The sequence below is a fragment of the Synchiropus splendidus genome, chromosome 3, assembly GCF_027744825.2.
Source record: "Synchiropus splendidus isolate RoL2022-P1 chromosome 3, RoL_Sspl_1.0, whole genome shotgun sequence".
Lineage (NCBI taxonomy): Eukaryota > Metazoa > Chordata > Actinopteri > Syngnathiformes > Callionymidae > Synchiropus > Synchiropus splendidus.
Window position 1 is genome coordinate 12,284,834 of NC_071336.1, and position 21,951 is coordinate 12,306,784.

Consider the following 21,951-nt stretch of genomic DNA (forward strand, 5'->3'; position numbering starts at 1 on the left):
TGTCTTTTATAAAAAGAGAGAGAAATACACATCACAAAATATCGTTATTCATTTAAGCTCTCATTCCATTAGATCGAGCTGTGTCTGTCCATTGTGGTAGTCAGGCGTCACGTCAAACAGATCAGCTCCTTTGTGCCTCACCGCTTGTCCAGTGGCTTGGTGCTAGCAAATATTAATCTGTGATATCTTTTTAATGAAAGCCTTTCACAGTGTTGTGAGCTATTTGGGACCTGTGAAGAGGAGAAACAAGGATGGTTGCTTGATGTATCCCTCCCTGTTTCACATACACACCCTTGGTGTCACAAGTTCATGAAAGCACAGTGTAACAACCAGTGTGAAATTGTTGGAGATGTTTCGACCATAAATGACGATTTAAAAGGACTGTGTATGAGAACAACTGCTGGGACTCTTGTGATGCATCAATTGTGCGCCCTGTGTTTTCTCCACAAGCTGAACTCTTGGGACAAGGCTGAAAGAGCGCAGGAGTGAAGTGGATACTGAAGATCTCTTCTCATAACAAGGATCTCTAGGAAATCATTTTAAAATGCTTCCAATGGGAAGTCACAGAATTTACAGTTCCCACGGGGCGCTGCATTCTGCCGACGTCACCACCTCTTTTGCATGTAATCAAAGCAACTAGACGTCATTGCAGACATTTTATCTTCTCAGTCGCAGCATTGGCATCATTCAATCGGTAAAACGGAACAGTCCGCAGAGCAAGATGATCATTTCTTGACATGTGCACTTGGTGTTTGTCTCCTGTCACACCCAACCTCGATTCAACCACCTTTTTTTTTTTATAAACCAAAACTTTACTGCACAGCATAGCAATCGCATGACAAAGCGAATCACATTTAAAAATCGATTTTTGTAAATTTTTCTCAATTTGTTCATGCAGCCCTAGTTCCTACTGAAGCAAAAGAAAGCTTTCATTCACATGCTTCATGGGTCTTAAATTATTTAAACAAGGCAAGAACAGCAGATGTTTTTTTGAAATCAAGGCAAACAGTTTTGCACGGAACCTGAGTTCATGTCTTTATTAAAGCCCTCTTACAGCACGGGTTAGGGCCAGTTGATAAGCTTCTCCTAAAGAGTGCATAGCTGTCTTTAACAAATCATTGGTCTGACCCATATCCATGACCACGCCATTGCTGGTGCCGTTTGTCTATGCTGCCATTGTAGGGACGTGTCACACACCTCATCATTATACTGCGCTGCCATTTTAATAACACAAAACTGTCACTGCTTCCACACACCATTCTGTTCCCGACAGCTACTTATTAGCGATGTCAGTTGACAGCCCTAGGTAGTGTATACGGTATGTGGAGTGTGAAATCATGCAAACAGCTCCGAGCACCGCACTGAAATTTGAGAAGAGCACATTGAAAGGTACTCACCAGCTTGAGTCCATTCAGTTTTGTGGATGGATCGTACTTTTAAAGAATCGGCATACCTTTTGTGCATGTGTTTTTGTCAGTGCAAGTGTGTAAAGACTGATTGAGACTTCATGACCTGGAGCTTGTTTGGGAGTAGTGTTTTGACAAATGGAAGACGTGGAGATTGAAGCTGTTATTCACAGTCCTGCTTGCATCTGGACTGAATTCTAAAGGTTTGCTGCTCTTGAACAACTCACAAACGCCCACGCACGTGCATGCCCACACACACATACGCACCCTTGCTGTTACTGTAAGAGTTCTTATCTGTATTGCGGTCAAGTGTGAGGCAGCAGGATTGAAAAATTGCATGGGGGATTGTCCACAGGGAGGAGCTTCAGCACTGCAATCCAACTGTCAGTCAATCTGATTGGGTGGGAAGGAGGATGTGTTTAATCCCGCTCTCAGCAGACTCCAGTAATGCTGATCCATCAAATGTGTTTCATGCCTTCAATTCTTCATTAAAGCGTAATGATTGATGGATGCATTTTCAACGCATTTTTAGATTGACAGCTCGCGGATGCAGAGCAATAAATAAATATCCAGTACGTGCTCAGGGTGGCCCATCTACACACACACTGCATTTCCCTCCTAGTTTTATCTCTTCAAGTGTGAACAGAGGAATGATTCCACTGATCTTGGCTGGTGGTCAACCTACTCTGCGTCGAGGGAAGAGGGTCTGTGAATTGAAGGCTGTTGCTGCTGCCGGAGACTATCAGGAATATCAAGGTTTGTCGATCCAGAACTCAACCTTGATCTAACCTTAATGAGCCCACTGGGGACACTGCACAGCTTACTGATGGGCCACTTAGCTTCGAAAACAGGAGTGGGGAAACAAGACAGAAAAACACGGGCCTCTATTGGTCATTATGAGTTTTTAAAAAAGGAAATCACGCACTGCTGGATTTGAGCAGATCTTAATAACAGGTTGTTCAAGGGTATAGACACAAAGCCTCACTTTTGTTAAACTCCATGGCCAGATCATCCATGGTGGACAATTGAACACCACCTGACCCTCATCCAATATTGCTCACAAACCCTGCCATGGTACAGTTTTCATTGGAGTCAGTAAAAGTCAAACTTATCATTCTAGTTGAGGGTCTGCCATACATTGTAAGGCTGTACAGACACGATCCCCCCGAGCCACCTGGCCGAGCTACACAGTGTAGCTCTGCTCTCCGCGTAGGAAAACAGTGGACAGGGGAAATGATAAGCTGTACTAGTACTAGTTGGAAGTCGGGTTCCAAAAAATATTTACATGTTTATACTGGAATTAATTCAACATCAAATCAAACACCATAAGGAGATGGTGACCATCATCTTTTTTTACTACTAGAAAACATTCATGTACCATACCATCTGAGATTACTAAACTAATTTTTTTTCTTTAAAATGCTACACTATAGAAATATACAGTAGAGAGATACAACTGATACTTAATATTATGTCCCTACGGCTTGTTAAATAAAATATCTGGACAGTTGCCGAAGAGTACTGCTTCACTATCGACTGTAAATGATTTCACGATCGACATTGTTTTCCAGGTGAAAGAGGAAATGCTACTGCAGCAAAATGGATGCCGGAGTTGTCAGTATAAATTTCCACACACAAATCCAAACTGTGTTAAATTGCATTGTTAAAATAACCACAGATGTACAGCTCCGATCGAAATAAGTAAATAAAATAAACATTCAAACTGAGCTGAAAGTGTCAGTTTATCATTCATTTGATGGGCTCTGGCATCAAACCAGTACCCAGCCAACTACTACCATCTCATTCATGTTAGGATGTTTGAATTGACAAGTCAGTATGTGTCACCCGGCGAGTGTTTACCAGATTGATCCTGTTGAAGTGTCTTTGAGCAGCACCCTCGCCTCCTACACAACTGTAATTTTAACACTTGTCTAGCCATTTAAAGTCCTGTATTTACAATTTGCCACGGCGTACAAGTGTTAATGAACAAGCTGTAGCATAATGGCTGCTGGCGCGTTTTCATTTTTTCTCCTTCCAGCGCTGGTTCCACCAAAACATGTCAGTATTCAAATGAGGCCGAGTGCAGAGAGAGAGCCAGTATTGGGGTGTCATTTTCAGCGTGCTTGCATATTACTGAGGCCTAATTCTTCCTCAACAGTCACTTGACTTTGATAGAAATGTCGCTCTGTGTTGTCCAGAACCTTGGAGGCTGCACACGTCCACCAAGAGCAGCTCCCAGAACTGGGGTGAGAGAACAGATCCTCTGTTCATCCTGGAGTCACGTTCGTGGAATTCATATTCACGTCAGGAAGGAGCGCGCGCACGCACACACACACACACACATACACACGCACGCACGCACACACACATATGCTGCAGGATTCAATCCACAAATTTGGAGCACACACACACATCCGCCTCTTCCAACAGTTAATACATTTAGAATGACATTGTAGCCCTGCCATTAATAATAGGACGAACACGCTCATAAACCCTTTTCATATCAGTGTTCAAATATATAAACAAATCCGATCTTACCTGGTAATTTGTATATGTTACATCCACCGTCTTCTTGATATTCGCCGCAGGTTTCTTTTATAAGTCTTGAAAAAAAATAGATGTTTAAAGGGTCTTACTCAACCGAACCGGATCAGATCCAATCCGGTCGGCGTTTTGACTCTAAAAATAATGAAATAATCGGCAATTGGACTCTACTGCAGCATCCAACAACAAGAAAATCCTCCGTCCGCTCGAGTTGTGGATTGGAAAGGAGGACGTGAATTCATCTCTGGGATGTTCAGTTCGGGTCTCCTCGGTGGAAATTTGGGTTCTTACGAGGCCCATAAGCGGAGAGATCGCACGGACAGAAGCCGGGACGTCCACCGGGACCAAGTCAGCAGCAGCTCGGGATACGAATGGAAAGGGTTGTCGGTAAATCCGAAATAAATCCCCAGAGTGTTGTTCGGCGGCGGTGGTGGTCACGGCTGGGTTCGGTACCGATGGGACTTCGGACAGGATCTGCTGCTGCTGCTGTTGCTGCTAAGGATGCTGATGATGCGAGCGTGCGCACTCCCGCTTGCGCTCCTGCACGCTCGCTCCCGTGGCTCCGAGGCACGCGCTCACAGGCCGGTTCCCGTGGCAACGCTGTCTCTGACCTCAATAGGTTGGCTTTTATTTTTTGAAATGAAAACTTGTATTGGCTTCCATTTCTGCTGGCAGGAAGGTGTCGCAGGTCCGCTGGTCTGAACCAGATTAGGGTGCCACGCGCCATCCTCTGGAGAAATGAGATATTTCAGTGCCGCTGGAAGATAAGACAATGAGAAAGAAAAACAAAAAACAAAAAAACACATCAGCTTCGGTTCGATTCAGTTCATCTGGGACGTTTGAACCATACGTGTTAACGGATCATGTGGATGTGTTGGTGCATGATGTGGAGGGTAGTTATGGCGTGACGGATGCAAATGCAGACGGAGCCTGGATGTGTGTTCTTTTGTAAAACGACATCGCAGCATTGCTTTGCCTTATATCGAGTCCATCTTTATTTGTATGGTGCCTTTTGTAGGGTTATTACATATCAGATCCACATGACTAAATGCCCACATCAGTGACCAGTCCCCAGCTAACGGCACCAAGATGCAAGATCGTGTTGTCAGAGACGACATGTTGTGCAGGCTGGTGCTGTCCGGTAAAATGAGCCCACAACCGGGTCACTATATTTCAGGCTGTCCATGTTCTGAGTTGTAGACACTGGACAGCAAGGCACATGAAAGTTGTTTGTGGGAAAACAGCAGCGCAACTGGTCACAGTGCTGTTGTTATCCGCCGCCGCCCTTTGGCCCTCCAGGTTTCAGGTTTGCATTCGGCTGAAGATTATTTATTTTATATAATTAATTTGGCTTTTGGAGTCTTAAAATGAGTAGTGGGGGGGCTCATAGTTTAGACTGAAGGTAATTGTTTTCCAACTAAATGTCAGTTGTGCCGTTCCCTCAGGACCTGGAACGTATTCAAAAATAGATCTGCCCTAAAGGGTTTCCTCAGATGTGTAGCCAAAATCCATCTTACATAGGGTGAACTCCGATGTGCTCCAATTAGAGTGAAAAGCCTTAGTATTTAAAATCTCATGCGGTCTTGGCGTCTTATGAGAATGTCATGGGGCTGTCTGCTCCAGGAGATGTTTCACTGGTGTGTTGAGCTGCAGTGAGACCAGGCCCATATATCCATACAGGCTGCAAATCTACACGCCGACTTGGGAGAATTTGTGGATTCATCGTGTGGCTGCCAAAAGCTGTTTGGGAAAATAAAGTTTGCTGATGAAACTATTTCCTGAAACCTGGCAAAGAATTAAAGTAAATGACGGCGAGGTGCATCACTTCTCTGTTTGTCATCGTGTTTTTGCTTTCATCAAATAACCTTGAGAAATCAGGCTTCAAAACAAGTCATCTCAAGAGGTTTACCTGTGGGACTCAACTGAGGTACGCTTGATGGACTCATTGCATTATATATTCTGGTATTTTCCTGCTCATTGCTCCCCTTCAGCTCATCATGTTTGTTACCTAGCGTGTGTCCTGGTCACCCCTGGGCTCAGTCAGAGCCTTTGGAGGAGCTGGGAGTTTCACAATGGTTGGTGACCCCGATGATCACAAGCCCCACTGATCCTCTACCCTCTGTTACAGTAAATGGGACCAGAGAAGATGCTTATTTTTCAGCTAGGGGTTCGTTCTTCAGGGTCTACTACCTGCAGTGGCCTGGCTCAACTAATGGCGTTTAAAAAAAACATAAAGAGGCCTCTGACGACACCTTGTGGCGGTTGTGTTAATATTCTTTTGTCCTGTGCGCGGTCAACGAAGTCCTCGCCAATATCGTTTCCAATATGTGTGTTACGTTGCTTGTATAGTGACAAACATTTCTCAGTGAAACTTGGTGAGTTTAATCATTTGGAACGTCAAACTGTTCTGCTGGTGTCACAGCAGGAGATGAAATCCTTTTCTCCACTCCGCATCCAAACGCTGCCGACCAAATTTTCAACAAAGAGAAAGCTCCAATGAAAACTTTTTTTTTTTTTTTTAAAGGATGTTAAATTCTAGTTTGGCTACAGATAGAGACCGTTATCCTCCCCGAAGAAACATAGAGCAGAGTAATTAAACCCGATTAATTAAAGTCGCTGACATCATTTGCCGGTGCTGCGTTGCCTGAGGGTGAATACATTTATCCGTCACACCGTGTCGAAACACCATTAGAATAAAAACGCCCTGTGGTCTGTGGGGTGATGGGGCCGCTCTTACGTTGTAAAATATAGACCAGTTTAATTAAGGAGCTTATCTTTCTTGGAGGATTTAGAGATGAACAAGGTGCGTAGAATATAACTCGGCTAAATGAAGCAGGAAAACAGGGATCACTGAAAGCCCGGCTTCTCGCTTCGCGAAATTAGAATAAGTGGAGTTGAAACTGGATTGTCTAGTTGTATTTTTCATCAGCGATTAAGAACGCCTGAACAATGTTTTTTTTTAATTTTATTTTCCACGTTTTCCTTTTTTTAATTATTTTTATGCCCAACTCGTGTCCGTTTTTTTTAAATAAAACCCAGCCGTATTGTTTACGTCTCCGACAGAAAATGCTTATCAAACCTATGCCGTCACACCGGTGCGTTCAATGACAACTTCCAAGGTGGTAATAAAAAATGCGCGCCGTCAAAACGCGTCTTTACATGAAGTAAATGAAAGATATGTTTTTTCCTACTGTGCCTCTTATTTTTTATTTTTTTGTCATATCTGTGTGATAATATAACTTAACAAATATGTATATGTCAAATGGCCATTTTCGGGGAATTGAATACATCTCAACGTTGAAAGTGGAAGTAGTTTCTTAACGTGACTCCTTGAACGCATCACTGTTTGTTTCTCCTGTGGTTACGAGGGCAGCGAGCATGGCCGCGTCTGTCGTCCGAAGGTTGGCAGCGTTATCCGGTGCTTCGGCTGTGGCAGCCGGGGCGTATGGGGCCCATGGTAGGAAACGTCACCTCCGATATTCCATTTCGAGAATTTTGCAGTCGTTCCTGAACCTATTTAGTACAGTGATCGAAAGTGACTTACTAGCTCCAGTCACCTTATGCCCGGACTCCATCCACCAGTGTGGCAATACGGAAACGAGTTAAGAATATCTTATTTTCAGGAATATATCCGGAACGTCTTAGTTATGGAACACGCAATAAAAATATTCGGTTAGATAGTTCCCCCCCCCATATCAGTCGCGACATCTAATAGTGTTTGTTGACTAACGAGAGCAATAGCAGGTTAATAAAATGACATTAAAATAGTGTTCCTGGATGACAACAACACATGTCCATGGGGACATTCATCTGTCTGTATTGTTCGGTACAGTTACCACAGTTTTATCAGACATGATGAGGTCGACCGTTATTTGACAGTTAGATAGTAATGTACAGTTTGACTAAAAGTCTGATATGGATGACAGTGACCACAATGTTGTGTCGGTGTCCATTTTGCAGTAAAACTCCATCTTGTGTGGTTTGTGGGGAACATAATGGTCAGTAAGTGGTTAAAGGAAGTAGAAACAAAAAAACAAAAAAAAGCAAAGAGGCAGACAACTCTTTGAAATGAGTCAAAGCTCGGCAAAACACTTGATTGCTCGATAATCGCTGAGTTGAGTAATGCAGCACCCAAGTGCTGGTGGTCGTAATATTGTGACTTGCTGGAACAAATTACGAAATATTACTCTTACATTCAACGTCCCATGGTAGTGGATTGATTGTGATTGTTTTGCCCAACTGGGGCTTGGATACATGATACTGAGAATCTGTCCATCATGTTTTGTCAGTAAAATATTACCTTAGTGTTAGCTTCAACACATTATCACTTATGTTTTCACCTGTTTCAGGATTCAAGAATAGTGACCCAGATGACTACCAAAGAGTGGTATGTATGTTTGAACTTTAGATCAAACTGTTTGATGTATTAACACAGTCATTATCTCTTACAGTTGTTTGAAACTGCAAACAAGTATCACTTCTACCACAGTCTGGCACTGCTGGGTGCGGCACACTGTGGAAAGCCTGCTGTGGTCAGTATCGCCCGATATATAGGACTTGATTCAATGTAAAAGTAGTTCATGGGAAAGCTATGTGGTGTCTTAACTTAGTCCAAACTGAGGAAATGTTTGCACTCTGACAACAGGTGTGAGCTGCAATGGTTACTACCTTTTGTTAACTCTTGTCAAAAGAGTTGTTAATCTTAGCTCACCTCCTCCTCTAGGCTGGGCCGCTGCTGTTGGCAGGAATGGGAATGTTCTGCGGCTCTCTGTACCACCAAGCAGTTACAGGGGACCCTGGCCTCCGAAAGGTGGCCCCCATCGGAGGCATGGCGATGATTGCTGGCTGGCTGGCAATGGTCCTCTGACCTGTCATGTGATGAAACAGAACTGAAAATGACGCGTTCGTAGTCACGTTCAATGCATGTACAATAACCACAGTAGACACCATGTATTTACATATGACATTTTTTCTCAATTGCATTTAATAATAATAAAAAGGAAAGTGAAAGAGATTTACTTTGGAGTAATTCATTTGTTACCGACAAGGACAAATGTGTTGCTGTTACACCCTTCACCAAGTCGGATCAGAGCCGACCCTTCTCACCCTGGTCAAGGGCTGTTGGTTCCTCTTCCCACTGGCAGGAGGCTACGGTCCATCCAGACCACAACCACCCGTCACAGGAACAGCTTCTTCCCCTCGGCCGTCAGACTGTTGAATTTGTGATCAGCCTTTGTTATTTTATTTTTATTGACAGCACTTTATTCCAAAGCACTTTCCTAGTTGGTGGGATCCCCACTGACCATAGCAATACATTTGATTCAACCCAAATGAAGTCTTAAGAAAATGAAACATTTAAGCCAGGCCACGTATATCTGTTTTTAAAACAAAACTTATGTTTTATTTAAAACATAGGTTTCCCGCACCCTTCAGACAAAACCCAGGACATATTGGCTCCTTTAAGACAAAAGACTGGGCCGACTTAATTTGGTGGTGCGTTCACGGCGATCACGCTCCTCAAACACCCAGGCTCTCACTCAATGTATGCCACCGTGGACTTGTGTTGATACCTTCTTGAACCCCAAATCCCCGGACCTCTGTTATACGTGATCATGAATTGCGAACCTGCGGCACCGGGTCAAAGTTGGCACCACGGAGCTGTTAGCGGTGCTTCGAACTACGTGTGACCGCAGCGGAGAGGCTTTACCCCGGGCGCTGTCGCTAAGGTGTGTTCACTATTTACCGACGTAGCGTGCGATGCTAACCGGAGCGCTAGCAGTAAACAGTCCCTGCCTGTGTCCGCCTGCGCGTTTATTTGATCACAGTTTTGTGTTATGTCATTATTTGCGCCGCTTGTCTGTTCACTCGTCAAGTCAGCCGCAAGTTCTCGCCGCCAGCCAGCTAATAACGGCTAACCAGAATAATAACCAGTCTGGTTTATGCCCACAGATGGACAACAGCCCTTCACATTCACACCACCTGTCCTGGAAAACCTACTATATGTCCGTGTGTAAATAAACAGCTGTCAGTCTCTACCACTGCGATGTAGTCCGTCAACGAAACCGTTAAACCTGGTAATTAGCTGCTATTAGCTTAGCAGCCAATTGACCCACTTAGAGGCCGCGGGTGAGTTTTGCAGCAACTTCAGCAACGCACAACCGTGTGGACGCACTTTCTATTCCATTATGCACTTGGAAAGACTGGTATCTTACAATGAAGTCGTTATCTTAACTTCTAAAAGTTAGTGTACTTTGTTTATGTTTGCTACATCTTTCCATGTTATACGTTGAAAATGGCTGTTCGTAACTTTAGACCTCCATTTCTCTTGATCCAAAGATTATTTTATTTTTCTCTTCATTTCAAAACCTCTGACCTGCGGGTTTTACTATGGTAGAGCTGTTAGGTACTTCACAATTTACATTTCTCAATCAATCTCAATGACATTTTTCTTCTACCGTTCCATTGTAGGTAGCTTTATCTAGACTTACGCAACATTTGACCCAGCTGTACAAAACAAGTTTACATAAGTATTTTCCTTAGAAAAAACGAAGTATGTTTGGTTCATTAATTATGAAATTAAGATTTGATTTACCACAGATATGAGCTGTGGTAATAACACACATGTATGTATGTACTGGTTCTAGTGCCGTACAAGGTATGAAGGTTTTACTTGATCTGGTTTTCTGAGGTACAAACCAGATCAATGAATCCAAATGAAACTATAATAGAGGATACATTATGAAAACCTTGTTCTCAGGAGCCCTGTTGTTTGTAAACATTCTGCTATTGTCTGATGAAGGAGCAATGTTTTGTGTGTTTTTGAAATGATTATTATAATTATTTTAGCCTGTTCCCCTCGCAGGGTTGTTTGTTGGTGAAATGGACTCCATCATGAGTGCAGTAACGCCACGGTCCCCTGCTCCCACCAAGAAGCAGTCTGAGCTGGACTTCCGGTCTGGAGCTTCTCTGGAGCAGCTCTCTGCTCAGGTGTCTGAGTTGGTGCAGCTGGAGCAGGGAGAGTTCAGAGACCAGACTGCTTTGGAGGTCCACACAGCCAAGGACTTCATATTTAACATGCTAGGTATGTCTCCTTTTTATGACTTAACAGTTATTCTTCCTCCATGCCTGAAGTCAAAAGACTAAGCACAGGCCAGAGGTTTTGGTTTTGAGATCATGTCGCGGGGTATTTGCTATGAATGAGAAAGCAGCTCAAATTCAGAACTGAAAATAAAATGGTTGGAAGCAGTGTCATTTTGCAAAAAAGTAAAAAGGTGTAGTAGTTTTTTAAATTCAGTTCAATGTATCTCATATATATTCATTTGTCAAGACAATTATTCTTCCTTTTTCTGGACTAGGTCTAGTTCAGAAGGTGGACCAGCGCCTCCCAGTGGCCAACGAGTACTTGCTGCTGTCAGGTGGAGCACGTGAAGGTGTGCTAGACCTGAACCCTGAGGACCTGGGTGACTACGTCAAAGGTGCTGACTTTGACCTAGACTTCACGCTGCTGGTTCCCGCGCTCAAACTTCACGATCGTAACCAGCCGGTGACCCTTGACATGAGACACTCGCCACCCTGTCACTCCTGGCTCAGTCTGCGCCTCTGTGACTCGAATATCTTGTCTCGCTGGAGCATCTGCTGCCAGGAGGAGAATGGTCTTCCTTCAGGGGGGGTGGAGGAGGACGAGGACCAGGGGGATGCTGGTGAGTGACAATACATAGTTTTGCATAAGGGATCCCCCTTTTGAAGTCTGCTGCATTTCTGTTTGCAGGGAAAGGCTCTATTCCATCACTGGACTCGCCCCAGTCCCTGGATGGTTGCTACTTTTCCCCCTCCCTGGTTGTCGACTGGTTCTGGAATGTGGTGAGCGAGGCGGTAGAAGAGCTGCGGCGAAGCCAACAGCGAGGAATCCCCACCCCTGAACGACTGGAGCGTAACGGTCCCCTCACTACAATCATCCTTCAGGTATAAGTTTGTCACTGAGCTGTCTGTGTCAATTCTCTGTACTCTCTTAACCCGCGGCGCCTTCTGCAGGCCGGATCCAGTCGAGTTTTGTACGACCTTCTGCCAGTGGTGTCATTCAGAGGGTGGCCTGCGGTGGCCCAAGGCTGGCTCACTGCCAATCACTTTTGGGATGGAAAGATCACAGAGGAGGAGGCCATCTCAGGCTTCTACCTGCTGCCCTGCTGCTCACCACTGGGGGGCCGACCGGACCGAGAGTGGAGGCTGGCCTTCTCACGCAGTGAGGTACAAGCTGCTCAGCTTTTAGCTTTTAACTTGTGTGGTTGATCAGGAAAAATGGCAATACTGAATCCAACGTTCTTCAAAACTGTATTTGTTTCTCTCTTCTGTAATTATTTCTTCAGAGTTGGTCTTGATCAGTCCGTAATTGCGCATGTATTCTGTGAGCCCTCAGTCAATCCTAAATTCTTGAGTAGTTCTATTTATTTATTTTGATGAATTGTCATTTGTTTTGCATTAGTATTGAATGCTGAATGCTTTAAGCAATATGCCAAAAGCAATAAAAATACGGATGTTTTCCACAGCGTCATAAATAATCCTAATATCGAACAAGAATCCCAAAAATGGGGACAATTGCAAATGCACTTACAGGTAATCTTTAGGTGCCATGTTGTGAAATGAGGTTAAATAGGTTGACATGTCAAAGACAGTGAGAAGCTGTAAATACCCGGTCACGTCTGAGCTCACATTGTTTGTCAGCCCTAAGGCCCACATGCATATTTCTCCCCCCCAGGTCCAGCTCAAGAAGTGTATTCCATTCCCAATGGCTCAAGCCTTCCAAGCAGCTCGGGCGGTCTTGTCTCGCATCCTAACTCGCCCTCGTACTGGTCTCACTCTTTACCATTTACGCACTCTTCTCTTCTGGGCCTGTGATCGACTGCCAGCCGCCTACCTGTCCTGCCCCGACACTGACACCGCCGGACGCCTGCTGCTGGGTCTTTTGGATGACCTGGCTCACTGTATCCTGAGTAAAAACTGCCCCAACTACTTCCTGCCGCAGTGCAACATGCTGGAGCACCTAACAGACAGCCAGGCCTTGCTAGTGGCCAGAAAGCTGGCACATGTCCGCTCAGATCCCAGTGAGCACCTGCGGGCGGCGCTAGACCAGGCGCAGCAGGCGGGCCAGCTCAAGAAGGACCTGGGTGCCGCCACCAATGGCCACGGCTCGCCGGGGCACCAGCAGAGCAACGGCATCATCTCGCCCTCCGAGGACAAGCTTGCGCAACGACTGCAGCAGCTTGTGACCGAGAACCCCGGGAAGTCCATCTCAGTGTTTCTGAACCCCGACGACGTCACACGACCTCACTTCCGCATCGATGACAAATTCTACTGACACTCCAGTGTTCACACAACCTGAATGTGCTGCCAGTTGACAGTGACTTTGCAGCAAAAAAGAAAAAAAATCACTGCTTGACTACTAATAACCAAAACTACTGATGGCGGCCCCGAGCTGTTACTACGGAGGCAGCAACTCCAGTGCTTCAGAGCCGACCTCCAGAAGAGGGCTGACTCGGTGTGTGTTTGTGTGTCTTAACTCTCAGGTATGATTCATATCTTAATTGATTCACCTTAACATTTGTTTGTTTTTGCACCAAAGATCAGTAGAAGGTGACATATTTAAGGTCTGTAGATTTCAGGATGTAAGATTTATGAACGAATGGATTCAATAAGAGAGAATATATCCCTTTGATTAACGAACAATTCTGTATGTATAGAACGTTTCTGAAACACTCTTCTATGGACTTATTCCGTTTTGGGGTCAGTGCTTTACATAAACTAGGAAGAAAATTTGTTTTTAGCTTTTTTCTTCCGATTTTAGGAATTTCAGTTCCTACCAGTGACGACTACTAAACAACGGTACACCGTCTGACGGAAGTCTGTAAAAGCTGCACAGTGTGAGAGAATATTTGATGCTGTAGGGTAGACTTTTTATTAGATTGAGGGTGGTTTGATGTCGGAGGATGTTAAAGAGGAAAAACATTTTTTCCCATTGTCAAGCAAGACAGTTTGAAGATTCAGTTTTTCCTTTTGTATGAGAAGTATTTATCATTAAGAGTGTGCACATGTGGACAAGTGTGGAACTAATCTCCTGCTGTGGCTGGTGTTGGATTTAACTCTATAGCCAGTGAACGTTACTGAAAAGAAAGCACTACATTTATACTTTGAAGGCTTTCCAAGCTTGACTTTGATGAGACTGATGTCTGCTGTTGAAGGTCTTGACAGCGTCTGTGTTTTTATGCTCACTCGTTTCAAAACCGTGTGATCAGTGGTGTGTGACAGAATGTTGACTGATAAAAGACTGTTCTCCTCAAGAGGTGTTGTTTTTTTGGCCATGAAGCACAAGGATTTCTATCACTGTTATCAAATATGTGTTGCATATCGAGTTAGGGAAACGTTTACTTGCCTTGGGGTGATCAAAGTTTCTCTTATGTTACACAGAACAAATGTACATTGTAATTTCAAGGATGATTTGCATGCAACAGAATCTTAAACTCAGACATGAATGTATCATAAAGAATCAAAAACAGGATTTTTAAGTCATTTTACATGTATAATCTTTTTTTCTCCTGATTTACTCGAGATACTTGGTGATTCAACTTGGAGCTTTAGCATGAAAAAAAAAAAAGATTTTTAAGTGACTTGGGTCAGTCATTTTGAGCAGCATAATAAAAAAAATGTGCGAAAATGTGGATTGTTCGTTTTTCCCAGTATTGTGTGAGCCAGTTGTATATGATGTATCCAACAGGTGGCGCACTAGGACCGGGGGAAACGTGCTCACAACATTCTATACATGAAGCTTCTGCAGTACGTCGGGAATTACAATGCTTCAATTTAAATAATGGTTTAAACGGGTCATCCAGTTTGTGCTTTAGTTTGTATGAAATTTTTGCCGAAATTAATTTACATTTCACCTGGAAATTCTGCCAAAAAAAAAGTGAGAGCATAAACCGGGTGTCGTCCACTAGGACAGTGTTTCAAGGCTTTTCCTAATATGTTCACCCTCTGAGATGCGTTTGTTGATGTACAGCAGGGATTCCTTGTATCTATGTTATGAATGTGTTGTGATATCTATGTGTGATTATGAGATATATATATATATATATATATACATATACATTGAAATGTAGAAGCACCAAGAGATTCCTTATTATGTGTTACAACTGCTACAATTGCTATAGATTTTAGTGTTGCCCTTGAATTACATTGCTGTACTTTCATCTGACAGGATTGACCGCTTTCAATTGGCAATATGCAGTGACGTGGCCAACATTGTTGTGAAGGGCAAGTTTCACCAGAGGGAGTCAGTTTCTGTTGGAGCAGGCTTGAGGCACAGTCAGACATCTCTGTCTGCTTCTGGGAAAGTCCTTTATTGCAACTTGGGTGTGATTTAGTATTTCACACCTTTGTGTCAAAGGGAGCGATGACTGGTTAACTGTTGCACATGAATGTTTCATCATCCCTCCCTGAGTGATAAAACTCCAGGCCCGAACAGTTCTCCGATATTGAAGCGATCGGACAAAACATGGTTCATTGCTAGTGATGGGCTGAACCAGTGTCCCGATTTCCTGAGCTCAGCAGGTGACGCTCTATGTATGTCTATGTATTTTCTTTCTTTCTAGATTTTATGGCACAGAGTTCCATCTACATGAGGACGGTGTGTCCTGAAGCCCCATTTGGCAAAAAAATCCACAAGCGCTCTGTGCCATGATTACATTCAAACATCTCAACAAACATAATTCAACACAACAGCGTCCTAAACAAGCAAATATTGGAAGCAGAGGAATTTCCATCATAAAACAAATTCAAGGGTGATGAATGGCGTGTGAGTTTCTGCAGTGCTGAAGGGGCACTTTTTCCACTGCCACAGAAGCCATGAACGTGATACCATTTGCTCTAAAATACGATTGATATATTATAGGTGACGTGCACTCAGTGAAGGAAATCCAAATAAATAAATGCTCCATATGGCTTTAAGCGGGTGGGTGATATGAGGTGTGACCAGTTGCCGATCCCTACTCATGGCGCCCTATACTATCCTGTCTTGGGAGGACATTTGAGGCAGCATTTCATTTGTAAACCATGTGAAGGCACTTTGGGTCAGTACTGACTTTTTTTTCCCTTGTGTTTCTTTCCTCAAGTCCAAATGCAAAGGTTGGCTTGAAAACCGCGCTTCCTCAGCATTTCCCCCTTGGGGGAGTCTGACCCATCGATCTGTGTCCAGATTCCGATTGTTGATGGATCAGTAGCTCTTCCCTGTGTTCCAGAATGTTCCCCCGACAGCTGCGGTGTGATTTATTGGCCGGTCTGATGACTGGGTGAGACGTCTTCGATGTTCCTCCGTCAGACTGGTGTTGCCGGTCATGCTCTCCACTGAGCAGAGCCAGTGAGCAGTGACGCATGACTGATTTTTGGACAGGACTGACTGATTGATGGTTCAGTTGATCGGGTCAGTGACCTCTAATTAGTGACCAACCCAACAATCCTCTGGTCATATTCTGGTTGTAACGGTGACGCCGAATGAGACTCATCTGTTGAAGCCCTCCGTACCATTCACCCAGGCCACTGTTCTGAAGGCTTAGAACCAGTGGTTGCTGACTAGTTCAGATTTTTTATTCATTCTTTTTGTTGCCTATTGAGATGGAGGGTTTCTTCAGTAACATCGAGGTTCATGATGGAGAGAAGATACTATACTAATACTAACAACATTCTATTCAATTCTTATAAGAGAATTAAACAGAAATAAAAAGCTGAATTTTGACCTTTGCTTTTTCTACCAGTCCCTACTTTTCTGCACTCCTTTCTTCTTCTGGATCACTGTGGGGTAATCTCAATCTGTTTCACTCCGATATCACACAACTCTAGCCTGTAAGACCCGGCTGCCAGCTTGGACTCTCGGAGCTTTATGGGGTTTTCCGTCCAAGTGCTTGGCTCCTGCCAGGCCTCTGCAGAGTCTCTGCCATTGTTTTCCCAGTCACACGTCCCCATTTCTCTGCAGTCTTTATTGTCTGTTTCAGCACAGTGTTTCCTCTCTAGCGGCTCTCCGAGGACCACTCGCTCTCTCTCCACTTCAGCAAATGAGCCAACATTTTGAAAGCTGTAACAGAAACTCTGGTCCAGATCCAAAATGGTGAGAATCATTTGTAATGGAGAGAGACAGGGATCCTGATCCAGTGTGGCTGCCTTGCACTGAAGATGTGAACTAAAGGAGCTCTTAGTTTCTTCTCATCGTCTGTCCAAAGCACTGTTTTTGGGAATCTAAAAGAGAGATCAAACTATTCATTTTTTCGATAAAACATTCAGATTCAATGATCATAAATATTGGACACCATATTAATTGTAAAGCTCTTTATTGGCCGGAGAAAGGCTCCGAAAAAAGGCAATCCTCAAGCTTGTGAACTTTGTCCGGCATTATTTTGTTTTCTCATATGTTTGTGCTCTCTGTGAGTGCTGCAGGGCTGACATCGGGTCCAAGATGATTATACTTTTGCCTCCTTCGAGAGTTAATTCAGACTTGTGGGTTATTGGTGAAGGAGTTTGAGGTTGGAGAGTGAATAAAACTGTGCATAACAGAACTTTTCACACTACGGGTTCTGTCTCGGGTGGGTCTGAGTCCGACTCAGCCCCCTTAAACATCGCTGGATACTGACAACAACTATGGTGCTTAGTTGTTACATGTAAAAAATGAAGACACCCGTTTTTTTAAGTGTTAAAACTAAATACAAAATCTAAATCTGAATATTAAATCTAAATCTCAGTTTTAAGGATTTAGGGGGCATCTAGATCTCCACTTGGAGGAAAGGGGCATCTATATCCTCACTGAGATTTAAGATTTAGATTTAAGATTTAGATTCAGATTTAGATTTAACGTTTTGATTTAGCATTTAGATAAAAAACTCTAACAGAGATGAAACAATGGGATGTAACATTAAAGTGTAGTGTCTCAAATGTATCAAATATTTGCTGAATCCGTGAAAATATTGCCGAAGATTTCTGATAAATCAGAAGAAAAATAGGTGTCGTCATTATTACATTCGGCGACCCATAGTCTGGTGGTACCATCACATCAATGGTGCACCCCAGAGTCGCAGGGTGTCCCATCCTTTCATCACATCGCGCCGATGGTTGCTCCATTTCACACTTTTGCCACAAAAGCCCAACGTTCATCGTTTTTTTTTGACAGGAACTTCTTCAAAGCCTGTCTGAGGTTTTCATTTTGAGCAGCCAGTAGGCTCTGCTGCAGTGAGAGCCCCTCCCCTTTCTGTGGAAAACCCCTGTAGTCTCCATTAATTTGGAGGAGAACTCTCCCGTTAGAAGGCGATGAAGAGCAACCCGCTCGCATTTGTTTTCGTCAAGTCCAGAAGCTGCTGCTGAAGCAGAATGTATGGCGTTTGAATGTGAGCCGGGATTTAGAGGTGAGCTGGAGGTGACACGCACTCAATAAAGCAGCCAGTGATAAACACACTCCTCTCAGTGTTTTGTGTTTGCTCTGACACGGCTTCATTTGTGGGTTTATAGACGCCAGTGTGTGGGTTCCATATATTTATTGAGTGTATTTATCTGTGACAGCAAGCCTCGGCAGGACACGGCTGAAATATGATGTCCCAGAACCCCCGTCTACCTTCCTGCAATTACTGATGTGGCCATGATAGATCGCAAACTTTGGATTCTGAATGTAATGAAGAGAAAGTGAACCATTCCGGCTCTCGTATCGGTCTTTAAAAACCTGCTCCTTCTGAACCACTTCATTCTTTCTGTACCAGTACACCCGTCTCCCTCATCCATGTGATGCAGCTTTTCGTTCCAAACAGTCAAGCTCACATAAATCAGGTGTCAACAATAGTTCTGGACTGACCACTGTAAACAGTCGACAGACCCCTGGTTGGTTAGCTATGTCTGCTACTCTGTTTGGATGATCTTTGGATGCATTCTCGCCCCCTTCTCAAGCCCCACTTATGCTCTCTTTACGTACGAAAATGTACCCGTCCTTTTCAAACAAAGTTATCGTCACGGATCATTTGATGGGTTCTTTGCGTTGGTATGGCTGTTTACCATTATATCCACCAGGGGGAGCAGCCCAGAGTCAAAAAGTTGTGACAACAACAAACTCTGAATCAAACATGGCGACTGTGGAAGAAGTATTGATAATGCAGCTCTTTCACAAAAGAGGAATCGTTGTACAAGCTGGCGGTCGCTGAGGCTGTTAAATATGTCGCGACTGGAGGACGGAGAATTTCCGCCGTCTTAATCATGACCCGCTTCCCGTCTGCGAATAACAGCAACACTGACCCCACGGTTTCCAGCGGTACTGCTCTGTTTGCTTTGTGTCCACAAGCATTATGGAGCAATACGGACAAAACAGACTTACATCATTTATGGCCATTGTATTGTGGGGAGGTGAAAGATGCTAATGCTGGCCACCTTAAAAAGCTGAATGCCAAACAAGGCAAGAGACTATTATATAGGACGTTGGTACTGCAGGCGAACAGCAGGAATGTCTGGGACTTCAATCCAATTCGAGTCAACTCTTGGGGTGAACTGGGATCCTTTCTAATGGCAATGAGCTGTGGAGTGTCTGGATCATTCCAGTGTTCCTCAGACGAGGAACTTCTCTGCTCTCTGATGCCTAATGTATGCATGAGACTTCAACTCACTGAACCGCAGTTCAGCATATGCTGCATCTGCACGCAGCAAAATCATGTTCCACAGTGGAAACACAGAGGACATCATTATTTTGTGCCCCAGCATTCCGACAACAGCATATTCCAGACATGTATTCGCACAAAAATAACAATGACTGTCAGACTGAGGTCTAATTGGCTTGAGAAGCGCATAAAGACGAAATAATGTCCTCAAGGTGATAGAGTCATGCACAGTGTAATAACAGCAGACCCCAAACTCCCCGGGAGGAGACTGGCTAATGCCTTTTGTCTAATTCTGCTGGCCATGCAGAGAAAATCCTGCAGGGTTTCCCCCTCACTCGCTCGCTCTCTCTCTCACACACACACACACACGCGCGTGCACAGATGGGCAGACTAATGTATGCACACTGCAGTTCCCCTTTCACTGTCCTGAGTTGTCTTCCTGCACCATGAAAACCCCTGTGCACCCATAAACCCAGGAGCCCCGCTCACCCTCCAAACGACCGCTACTTGATTTAGAGGTTTCTATTGTGACCGCACTCTTTAATCATCTACTGGATACACACATACACACCCAAGGACTAGGTGGACGTAAATGTTGCAAGGGAGTTCCAGTGTCCTTTTGTATCGCTGATGATATAAATCAAAGGCTGGTGATTAATTTGAATAAAAAAAATGGATCAAGATGATTTAAATTGGGCAACTGGACTGAAAATATTTCACTTTTCCAGATGTTATCCAGAGGCTTCCCCCCACTGAAATCAATGACCTACATGAACAGGCGCAAGAAGCGTGTAAATTCATAGAAAAATGACACTGTCTTATCACTAACACCGATCTTGAAGCAAAAGTGAGGCAAAACACTGAAGTGAAAATGATTATTATGCATTGATCATTTGAAAACTGAGGGATCCTTCGAAACGGGAGGCGGGAGCAACAAGGCAGCCAAACTTCAGCTCCATTCTGGCAGAGAAAAACGTTGCAGCTTGATGTAGAGAAGCTGGCGCTGAAGGAGACTGATGGAGTCTTCACACTTGAAAAATGAGCCAAGAAACGGAGCTCCCAGCCAACAGCTGAGGACGCTGGACTGAGCCGTACACGGGCCGAAACCGAGCGGGATAGACAGAACCGGAGTGATGTCGCCAATGACTCACAGGATGGCATGTCTCAGAGTTGATGTCCAGAATGTTGTACCAACGACTGAAGACTGCAAATCCATTACTTGTCGGTTAAAGCAGGGGCTGCCAAAGTGGTCCATGCTGCCCCCTACAAGCCACGGCCCAATTGCAAGAATGTGAGGAAATTTGAGGGGGAAAAGAAAAATGTATTCCAGAGGCGACCCAGCTGCTTCATAGTGTGTCTGGAATCAGAAAGTATTTACTGAAAATGGTATGTATATTGAACCAAATTATAAACACAACATGTGCATGTTTTAATAAAATCTGGTTCTGACTGAAATCTTTATTTACCGCAACAGTACAAGATTAAAATGGTGTCCGATTGCATCAGAGGTTAATCCCATTTATACCCAAATCAGTATATCGGTGGTTTCTGACTGTCCATATGGAAACTCACCCGTTGTTCAAACCAACAACTTCATCAGCTGTGTGTGTGGCAGGCCGCAGGTGATCATGCAGGTGCAGGATCTGGATGCGGCGATCTTGAGCCCTTGTGGTTAACACGTGGTATATGTACGTGTGGCGGGTTATTTCTTTGAACGGTGGACACCAAGATGCCATTGGCCTCACCACTGCAGGCGTCCATGGCGTCTTGTTTTACAACAGCTTTTTATTGTCCCCAATCTGAGGAATGGTCAGGGTATGGTCCTTCTGTGTGTGGAGCAAGTCTGGAAGACACGCGTCTCAGATTCACTCAAAATAGCCACACATTGTGATCACGGAGAACAAAAACCTTCCGAAGTGATTCAGTCTGACCAAGTGTCTTGTACATAATAATCTTACTGTGCAAATCACAGTACTATTAGAGAGCGCTATGACATGTTGCGTTTAGAATTTTGTTCAGTATATTTTCACAGCAAAATTACTTAAAATAAACTCCTTAAAGACAGAGGGAAAAAAAAAATTATTGGCTCAAAATAAAAATACAAAAAATAGAATAGACCATATATTTTTCTTTAGTTCATAGAAGGGGATTCTTCCAAGGTGATATTAAAAAAAAGGAAAAAAATGTGTGCCATCCAGTGGGCTGGTAAAATGAGGACACTGTTTCCTGACACGGCTGCAGCCTGTCACTACCGAAGTATCAAGGTGTTCGAGGTGTTCAAAGTGGGGCTTAAATCACTCTGAACTGTCCTGGGTCTTTCACTTTGACAAGAGTTTGAA

The 21,951-nt window shown here is 44.0% G+C and overlaps 3 protein-coding genes across 4 annotated transcripts in view; 2 read left to right on the forward strand and 1 right to left on the reverse strand.

The window, feature by feature from the left end:
• The window catches only part of nlgn2a (neuroligin 2a), a 73,911-nt gene extending 69,447 nt beyond the window's left edge, over nt 1–4,464 (reverse strand). The window contains exon 1 of one of the 2 annotated variants that reach the window (XM_053858438.1): nt 3,945–4,464. The gene's annotated coding sequence lies outside the window, so the exon portion shown is untranslated. The remainder of the gene's footprint in view (nt 1–3,944) is intronic. The other variant, XM_053858437.1, reaches the window with a different exon arrangement.
• Nucleotides 4,465–7,308: 2,844 nt separating this feature from the next.
• Nucleotides 7,309–8,955, forward strand: tmem256 (transmembrane protein 256). Its single transcript, XM_053859314.1, has 4 exons — nt 7,309–7,407; nt 8,300–8,337; nt 8,402–8,482; nt 8,674–8,955. Exons 1-4 carry the CDS (start codon nt 7,329–7,331, stop codon nt 8,815–8,817), a joined length of 342 nt encoding a protein of 113 aa, XP_053715289.1. The 5' UTR covers nt 7,309–7,328; the 3' UTR covers nt 8,818–8,955.
• Nucleotides 8,956–9,367: 412 nt separating this feature from the next.
• On the forward strand, nt 9,368–14,638 carry tmem102 (transmembrane protein 102). Its single transcript, XM_053859313.1, has 6 exons — nt 9,368–9,676; nt 10,813–11,031; nt 11,306–11,650; nt 11,719–11,912; nt 11,982–12,194; nt 12,703–14,638. Exons 2-6 carry the CDS (start codon nt 10,830–10,832, stop codon nt 13,300–13,302), a joined length of 1,554 nt encoding a protein of 517 aa, XP_053715288.1. The 5' UTR covers nt 9,368–9,676; nt 10,813–10,829; the 3' UTR covers nt 13,303–14,638.
• The last annotated feature ends 7,313 nt before the right edge of the window (nt 14,639–21,951 follow it).

Bases quoted from the DNA above. Each gene is read 5' to 3' on its own strand.
- tmem256 (XM_053859314.1), top strand. From the start codon at position 7,329: ATGGCCGCGTCTGTCGTCCGAAGGTTGGCAGCGTTATCCGGTGCTTCG. The intron at 8,338-8,401 runs GTATGTATGTTT...TATCTCTTACAG, and splicing joins CAGATGACTACCAAAGAGTG to TTGTTTGAAACTGCAAACAA. The intron at 8,483-8,673 runs GTCAGTATCGCC...CTCCTCCTCTAG, and splicing joins ACTGTGGAAAGCCTGCTGTG to GCTGGGCCGCTGCTGTTGGC.
- tmem102 (XM_053859313.1), top strand. From the start codon at position 10,830: ATGGACTCCATCATGAGTGCAGTAACGCCACGGTCCCCTGCTCCCACC. The intron at 11,032-11,305 runs GTATGTCTCCTT...TTTCTGGACTAG, and splicing joins CTTCATATTTAACATGCTAG to GTCTAGTTCAGAAGGTGGAC. The intron at 11,913-11,981 runs GTATAAGTTTGT...CGCCTTCTGCAG, and splicing joins TCACTACAATCATCCTTCAG to GCCGGATCCAGTCGAGTTTT.